The sequence below is a fragment of the Leptopilina heterotoma genome, unplaced genomic scaffold, assembly GCF_015476425.1.
Source record: "Leptopilina heterotoma isolate Lh14 unplaced genomic scaffold, ASM1547642v1 Lhet_44, whole genome shotgun sequence".
NCBI lineage: Eukaryota > Metazoa > Arthropoda > Insecta > Hymenoptera > Figitidae > Leptopilina > Leptopilina heterotoma.
This window is the reverse complement of record NW_025111084.1, coordinates 3,247,091-3,256,140: the sequence shown is the minus strand read 5'-3', so window position 1 is coordinate 3,256,140 and position 9,050 is coordinate 3,247,091. Positions and strand designations below refer to the sequence as shown.

At 23.0% G+C, this 9,050-nt stretch overlaps 2 protein-coding genes across 3 annotated transcripts; one reads left to right on the top strand and one right to left on the bottom strand.

The window, feature by feature from the left end:
• Positions 1-29: 29 nt before the first annotated feature.
• LOC122507016 (graves disease carrier protein homolog) lies at positions 30-4,585 on the bottom strand. Of its 2 annotated transcripts, none has more exons than XM_043619501.1 (9): positions 4,248-4,585; positions 3,898-4,042; positions 3,503-3,807; positions 2,640-2,732; positions 2,328-2,461; positions 1,890-2,075; positions 1,447-1,603; positions 1,180-1,321; positions 30-499 (listed from the first exon to the last, which is right to left on the bottom strand). In XM_043619501.1, the coding sequence occupies exons 3-9, from the start codon at positions 3,549-3,551 to the stop codon at positions 325-327; spliced, it is 936 nt and encodes a 311-aa protein (XP_043475436.1). In that variant the 5' UTR covers positions 3,552-3,807; positions 3,898-4,042; positions 4,248-4,585; the 3' UTR covers positions 30-324. The 2 variants fall into 2 exon arrangements, with proteins under 2 accessions (XP_043475436.1, XP_043475437.1); XM_043619502.1 differs by having other exon boundaries at positions 3,503-3,804.
• An 84-nt stretch (positions 4,586-4,669) lies between these two features.
• Positions 4,670-8,891, top strand: LOC122507015 (outer mitochondrial transmembrane helix translocase). Its single transcript, XM_043619500.1, has 6 exons — positions 4,670-4,976; positions 5,184-5,423; positions 5,512-5,713; positions 7,073-7,269; positions 7,361-7,539; positions 7,989-8,891. Exons 1-6 carry the CDS (start codon positions 4,818-4,820, stop codon positions 8,146-8,148), a joined length of 1,137 nt encoding a protein of 378 aa, XP_043475435.1. The 5' UTR covers positions 4,670-4,817; the 3' UTR covers positions 8,149-8,891.
• The last annotated feature ends 159 nt before the right edge of the window (positions 8,892-9,050 follow it).

The window sequence follows — 9,050 nt, the reverse complement described above, 5'->3', positions numbered from 1 at the left end:
TATTACATCAAGAAAATTGAAAAGCCTCGTGATTATAAAAATTGATATGTAGTATTTTAAAATAAATCGTTTCGTTAAATTTAAATATTTTTCAACGACAACTTTTTCACTATTATTATTAAAAATTTGATGAGAAGAAAAACAATTTTTAATCCTCGTGTTTGGATTTCATTAGGTTTATAATAAGTATACACATTTTCACGGTTGTGAAAATACTTTTCCTATGGTCTTTAAAATTTCTTTTAAAAAAAGGAAAAAAATTGCAATCTACTGTATAAAAAAAATTGGTTTCTTTAAAGTGTCTATTTTTTTTTGTTATGCTAATTAAAGCTTCATTCCTGTATCTAAGTTAAGCAATTGCTTCATCACTTCATATGTTGTGAAACTCACAGCAACCATTGGAATCGCTCGGAGATAATTTATCGACATTCCTCGATAAAGTCCTTTTGTCAGTCCATTCTCAAGGTAGATAATCTTCATCGTTGATAACATTCCGGATCTAAACATTTTTTTGTTTCTCATTATTAATTCATTTTCATTATTTTTATTAATAAATTAAAACTAAATTAAAGTACTTTAATTAGTATTATTTTTCTGTAAGAATTAAAATTCTTCAAAAAATTCAAATTTTTTTTTAAATTCAATTTCAAAACAAAGTTATTTATTTACAAAAATCCTAATAAAATCCTTCGCTAGAATTCAATTATTCTTACAAGTAGTAAAATTTCTCAAAAAAAATTCAATTATTTAAAAAAAATGTAATAAAATTCGTGGCAAGAATTTTATTCAAGTTTATAAAAATAACTGAATTTCAGTGAAGAATTTTATTAGTTATATAAATAATTGAATTCTTGCAACGAATTTTATTCATTAATATATTAATATTTAATTAAAACTCTTATTTTATTCGAATTACTTAAATAAAATATGTAGTTTTAGGAAAAATTTACTATAAATTATAAAAAATAGGGAGTATTTATAATTATTGTAAATTTAAGTAAATATAATGTAAACCAAATCCACTTCTGGGCCAATAGACCAAAGTTTCAATAAATATTATTCTTTAAATAAATATCAAAAGAGAAAAAATACTCCACGAGGAAAAATTTAAAAATTAAATAAAAGTTTAATTTAAAGAAACAAACGTGCGAATTATTTATATTAGCTAAATAAAAATACCCATATTTGTGTGTTTCCGGATTCATCATCGCCAATTGCATTCGTCTACGAGTGACGTCCAATGGATAAGAGAAACTTTGTGCAATTGCACCTGCAACCCCACCGCATAATAATTTTGCCGGCAATTTCAAAACCAATCCACCTGTTGAATAAAAATGTTAATTTTATTTCACTTTTAATTTAAACAATTACATATTTTAATATTTAACATTTTTTTTTTTTGTTTATGCATATGTATTTTTTTTTAATAAAGTAGAAAAAACTTACCAGTATTTGTGCTACATTGATCGCAAAAATAATCAGGTGCATATTTCATGCATAAATACTTGAGTTGTTCGAAACTGTAAAAAGAAAATCCTGCGTAGGGTATCATTCCGCAAATTGTGGGTACAAATCCTCTATAAAGACCTTTTGCTCCTCCTTCCTGTGAATTTTCATTTTTAATTTATTTATTCAATTTTAATTTAATTTATTTCTTTGTTTTATCATTTATTTCTCATTGTTTCTTTATTTTATTATTTTTTGTAAAAATTATTTTATTCTTTATTTCTAATTGTTTCGATATTTAAAGAAGAAACAAATTATATTTTCATTCGACATATTGCTTCATTTGATATAAAATAAATAAAAATAGAAAAAAAATATAAGTAGAAAAAAATAAGAATAGAAAAAAATAGAAAAATTCGGTAAGAAAAAAAATTTTAATTTACCTCTTTGAAAATTGTGACTGCCGTATGTGTAATACCAGAATAAACATGCTCGCCAGTTACTTGAAAAGCTAATCGAGCCCTTATTGTATCAAGAGGATAAGTTAAAGCAACTGCTGTTATTCCTGCTCCAGATCCAGCCAAGAATTTGTCAATTTGACTTTTATTTCCAAACAGAGTTCCTAAATACTGTTTGAAAGAATAATTTAATTAAAATACTTCATTTAAGTTTTCATTTTCATTTTCATATTCATATTTTCATTTTCATTTAATTAAAATACCTAATTTTCTAATTTTACTTTAATCTCAGTTTTATAAAAAAATTTGTCACTAGACTTCAATATTTTTAATTTTCTGGACAAATTTTTAAAATTTATTTCGAAATTGCGTGAGACAAAAAAAAACATTTCGTAAGAAAGTAAATATTTTTCCTCCTGTCACCTTTTTATAAAATTCAAATGATGTAAATTGCGCGGCTGCATATGGGAAAATTCTAATCATTTGCGCTAGATTTCCTTTGTAGAGAGCTATAAAAGTTTCCTTATGAATAATTTCCTTCAGTCCTGAGAAAACTCCTGCGAGGAAAAAATTTAGAAATTAATTTCTTAATGCATTAAAATTATAATTGTACATAAATTGAAATTATATAATTAGAAAAATAGAAATTATAATTACAAAAATAGAAAATGTAATTAGAAAAAAAAATTATTGTTCGTTTCAGTAATAAATAATTTCTGAGGGAATATTTCTTACCTAAATGTTTATAATGTGAATTGTGTGCTTGTAATAAAATTTTTATCCTATCGAGAGGAGCTACTGTGGTTTTCGAACACATACCAGCCACACCTGTATTAAGAAAATTAAGAAATTAATTTAGAAACTCAATACAAATATTACTCTGGTAAATATAATATCGATTAATAAAAATCTTCTCATGTTTATTTTATACGTTTTTAAAATAAAATGGAAACTTCAAAAATTTATATTTTGACTGTAAGAAATAAAAAAAACACACAAAAAACGAAACTAAGATAAGAACAAAAAGTACAAAACTAAAATTAATTTTTATTTTATACGTTTTTAATATTAAAAAGAGAACACGAATAAAATAAAAAACACAAAACTAAAATAAATTTCTATTTTATACTTTTTTAAATTAAAAAGAAAACTCAATTCAAGAATTTTTAGTTTATAAGAATTTAAAAGCACGAATAAAATAGAAAATACAGAAAAAACAAAAGTAAAAACAATTTTTATTTTATATTTATTAATTTAAAAGGGAAAGTTAGTTCAAAATTTTGTATTTTGACTGTAGAAAATCAAAGACTAAAGAAAAACGTGTAAATATTTAAAATATAAAATAGTAAAAAAATAATACGTGAAAAAAATAAAAAAAGCTAGTGAAAAAATAAAAATAGTAAAAATACTAAAATGCAAATTTCGAAAATATGAATTATAAGTTTTCTAAGAATGAATACGAAAAAAAGAAAGTGAATATATGTTGAGAATCATTTTAGAAAGTTAAGTTGACACTCTTTAATAAACGGAAATAACTGTATATATAATAAAGACGATACACGTGAAATTTTTCATTGATGGACAAATGGACCACTTACCGCCAGCAAGTAAACTTTTCATCACAAATTCCAAATTTTTGTCACTCATTGTTGTAATTTTTTTAAAATTATTTTTCACTCTTGATTAAAACACACTCTTTTATCCAGCAAAAGGAAGGAAGGTCCAATTTTCAAATTTACTCTCTATAACTGAATGGGGAAAAAAAAATTTTCACAGAGAAGTGTTTTTTGATTCTTCGAATGAAGTCAATGGTAGACTGTTAGGTCTTTCAGCTGTGTATTCCTGTTTCTTTTCAAGCATCAAGAAACATGAACAAGGTCAGTGACCTTGACTGACGTTTCTACTGAAGAGAATGTTTTAAAGAATGTCAAAAAATGTAGGTTATATCTATTATATTTTTTATAAATGTGCATGCGTATAAATATAAACTCACCTATATTTATCTTTCTTATGAACTTAATGAACTTAATTAACCTTTTGCACTGATTGCTTTGTGTCTTCTCTAATGAGTTTTGTAAACGTTTTCATTTTATTCATTTTTGAATTCAAATTTAATTTAATGCATTCGCATTGTAAAACTGAAACAAAAACCCAATTTAAAAATTGACTTCTAAAAATATAATCTTCAATATTAAATTTTAATATAAATTTTAATATTAATTATAATTTTAACTTCTCTTTTAATTAAGTTTTCTTCAGTTTGAAACATGAAATTAATTTTTAGCAAAGAAATAATAGAGTTTATAGTATTCTTCTCAAAGTTCATGATAAGTTTACACTTACTTGAATTTTTTGAAAATTGTTTATAGCTTTTAAATAAAATTGTAACCTTATTAATTATCACATTGATTAGACGTGGTATTTATAGCAATTACTTATAATTTCTATCAAATAGAGATATAATTTGAGATTTTTGTCTCAATTTTCTTTGACGTATACCATTATACTTTCTCACGTGTTATATTTAGAATTAATAAAATTTGATTTTTTATTGCCAATCCTACTGTCTTGCTATCTGTCTTTATTTTTACTTAGTTTGTAATTCATAATCACCGAATAATAATAATAAAGTAATAACTAATAAGTTTTTGACGTTTTTAAAAAACTCCTTTTGTTTACATCCACCATCTTTAAATATCAAACTGTAACGATAGTCTCGAAAGACTCGAAACTTATCGAATCGGTCCTCTCGTTGCTAACTTCATTGATATCTAAAAATTATAAGTAAAGAGATAAAAGCAGATTTGAAGGTTAAAAAGTGTAAATTTTTCTCTAATTTTAAGATAGGAATGAACTTTTGGTTTCTGAAAATATTTGACATTTACTGGTGAAGATTTAAAACTTGAAAGAAAAATGAATTTAGCTGATGGGGCAGGATTTGCGTCACGTTATGAAGTTATATTAATCGTCGCGAGGGTCTCCATCGTTGCGGCAATTGGATTTTTTAGCATGCGATGGATTATGAATCAATTGGATCCCACTACACAAGCTAAAAAACAGGCTAAAAAGAAGGTAGGTAGTTTAAAATTATTTCGTAAAAAATCAATTTCGAAGAAAAACCACGCGTGAAAAAGAAACACAAACCTAACCTAACCTCCACTGGTGATGGCAACATTTTTACAATTTTTATTTATTTTACTTTTTGGTACATTTACCAAACTTGAAAATTACATTGCTGCCTATTGTATTCCATACTTTTGTTAAACAAACTTTTTACAGGCACAAGATCAACTTCGTCGACTTGCGGAGTCGGATAATGTTCTCACTGTTGACAGTGAGCATTTAACTGATTATGAAATGATGATCGCCAGTCATTTAGTTGATCCACATGATATTAAAGTATCCTGGCAGAGTATAGCGGGACTTGAAAATGTTATTCAAGAATTTAAAGAAACTGTGATATTACCAATCCAAAGAAAAGAACTTTTCGAAGATTCACAATTAACACAAGCACCAAAGGTTAATTTTTTTGACAATTTAGTATTGATATATTTTTTCTACTTTACTAAAATGCGAAAAAAACTTAATGTTTTCTTTTCTTCAATAGGGAGTATTATTACATGGACCACCAGGTTGTGGAAAAACTATGATAGCAAAAGCAACAGCTCGTGAAGCAAAGACACGTTTTATAAATTTGGATGTCAGCATTCTCACTGATAAATGGTACGGCGAAAGTCAAAAATTAACGTCTGCTGTATTCTCACTTGCTGTGAAAATTCAACCCTGTATTATTTTTATCGATGAAATAGGTAAATACTTAAATTTGGTAAAATATTAATCTTAATTTTTTTAAATATTTGCTTCTATTTATAAAATATTTAAATATAACAAAATATAATTTATTTATTGAAATCAAGTAAAATATAATTTTACATTTTTTAATAAGTTGTATAAACATCAATTTTTGAATAATTTCAGATACAAAATTTAAAAAAATCACTTATTAAGTACATAATTATTCTTGTTTAAGTATTATTTTCAAAATTAATTTCAAATTTATTATTTTTATTTTTATAAATAGTCAAATTTTTCGCAAGAATTCAATTATTTATAAAAAAATTAAAAATTTTTCTATAGAATTTAATTATTTTTATGAATTGTAAAATTCTTCGCGAGAATTAAATTATTTTTATAAATAATAAGAATTCTTCCTAGGAATTCAATGATTTTCATGATACAATTTTAATAGAATTTCTTAAACGGATTTAATTATTTTTGAAGATTGTAATAAAATTTTTCTGTGAAATTCAATTATTCTCAAAAGTTTTGATAACATTTTTTGTAAATTTCAATTACTTTCAAAATTTACAATTAAATTTTTTAAAAAACTACATTATTTTTAAGAAATTTAAAGAAATTCTTCAGAAAAAATTAATTATTTACGAAAACTTTAATAAAACTGTTTAGTATAATTTAATTTTCTATAAACAATTTTAATTTAATTATTAATAAAAGTTATTAATAATGATTATTTTAGAAACAAAAGCAGTTCTTCATAAATTTCTATTACTTTTAAAATTTTTAATAAAAATTATTTGTTCATTATTTTCAAAAATTTAAATAAAATTCTTTAGAGGAATTCGATTATTTTCATAAATAATATAATTCTTTGTGAGAATTCAATTATTTTAAAAAAATTTTAATAAAAGTTTTCTAAAGAATTAAATTATTCTTCTAAATTGAAATCAAATTTTTCTAAAAAATTCAATTATTCTCCAAAGTTTTGATTAATTTCTTTGTACATTTCAATTATTTCCAAATTTTCAATTAAAATTATTTAAAAAATTATTTTTCAGCAGAAATTTAAAAAAATTCTTCAAAAGAAAAAATCAATTATTTACGAAATCTCTAATGAAATTGTTTAAAGAAATTTAATTTCTTAATTATAGTTATTAATAAATACTATTATTTTAGAAACTTAAAATTTTCAAAACTGTTAATAACATTATTGGAAGAATTCGATTATTTTCTAAAATAATACAATTCTTTGCGAGAATTCAATTATTTTCAATTAAGTGAATATATTTTTTCGATTATTTTATTTATTTAAATATTTTTATTTATTTTAATATTTTTTATTATTTACTTATTATATTCTATTTTCATAGATTCATTTCTTCGTGCACGTAATTCTCAAGATCATGAGGCTACTGCAATGATGAAAGCGCAATTTATGTCATTATGGGATGGTTTAATTACCGATCCTTCTTGCACAATTATTATAATGGGTGCAACAAATAGGCCTCAAGATTTAGATAGAGCTATTTTAAGACGTATGCCTGCTACTTTCCATATTGGATTACCAGTAAGTTATTATTTTTCTCAAAAAAAAAACAAAAAAAAAATATTAAAGAATAACTAAAAATGAAAATCTTTATTTTTCTTCCTTTTTACAGGACGAGCAGCAACGTAAAAAAATATTACACTTAATTTTAGATAACGAACCGATAGCAGAGGATTTGGATATTTTAAAATTAGCGAAATCAACGGATGGTTTCTCGGGATCAGATTTGCAGGAACTTTGCAGAAATGCGTCAGTTTATCGTGTACGAGACTATCTCAGAAATCACACCACGTAAGGAGTTTTTTTTCTTTTATAATTTAATTATGAAATAGTAATTTTTATAATTTTGTTTTAAACATTCAATTTAATATTATATCTTTAATTTCAATTTAATTTAATTATTTTATTTTTCATTCAAAATTTCATAGAATATAATTTCTAATTTCATTCTTGAATTAATTTTCAATTTCAAAAAATACTTTTAAAAATTAAAATAAAATAATAATGTATTTGGTGCCTGGTACCATTTTAACTAACGATTATCATTTTGTTTTTATTGTCATTTATTTTTAGTTTCTGGAAATAATTATTCCCCTATTAAATTATTTAAAAATTTGAATATTATTACTATTTAAATAATTATAATAATATTTAAATGACTATAATTAAATGATTAGAATAATATTTAAATGACTATAATAATTAAATAATTATAATAATGATTTATTGTAATATTTCAGAGATTTGAATACTACGCAAGGTACAAATACGGATGACGAAGAATATCACGATGCAGTGCGTCCTATAACAATGGATGATCTTTTGACATCATTAAAGAAAATGAAAACATCGAAAATTCATACAAGTGGTCTACCAATGACTAAATTAGATTTAGACTAATGAATCGGTAGTTAAATTATTTATATAGTCTATAATGCATTTTTCTACGAGAGAAAATAATGAATCTTTAATTAATTCAAAAAGAATTTTTATTTTTTTGTTTCGATTTTTTTTTGAGAATGAAAATGTATTGTATTTTTTGAAAATTGAGAGAATGTTTATTAAAAAATCAGTTTAAAATCAAAAATCAAAGTACTTAAAAAAATTTGATGGGAAAAAATCAATGAAAGCGAGAAAAGTATAAGTATTTTCCAGAAAAAAATTAGAGGGGCAAGCAAAAGAAAAAAAGTACAAAGCAAATTTAATTTCTCAAATTATATACAAATTGAAAATATTCGCTTTATTAGAAGTGAAAAATCGATTTTATTTAGTAGAGAGAAAAATATTTACGAAAATTGTTGAATGAAGTATATAAAATGCTTCATTGAAGAATAGATTTTATTGCTCTTTAATAGTATCTTCAATTTTATAAAATAATTTAAGCAAAGTAGCGTTTTATTGTAGACTAAAATTTAAAAAATTAGAAAAAGACTAAAGAAGAGGGAGAAATACACAAAAATAGAATTAAAAATGCACGGAAAATTTCAATTCAACACTGTAAATACATCAAAGATCTGTGTGTAAATACATTTAATCTTATCATAAATGTTAAATGTAAGAAAATTCATTTTAGTTAAAGAAAAATTGTTACCATTTCACATTATTCTGTATTATGGAAAATAAAAACTATTTCTATCATGAAATTTAAATTTAAATTTCCCGCCAAAGTACTCATGATATACAACTTTATTATTTTATTTATTATTATATTATTTATTCTTTAAATACAAATTAAACAATGAGTAAATTAAACATTTTTCCTTTTTTAAAAATTCAAAAAAAGAAAATCCTGGAAGTGGAAA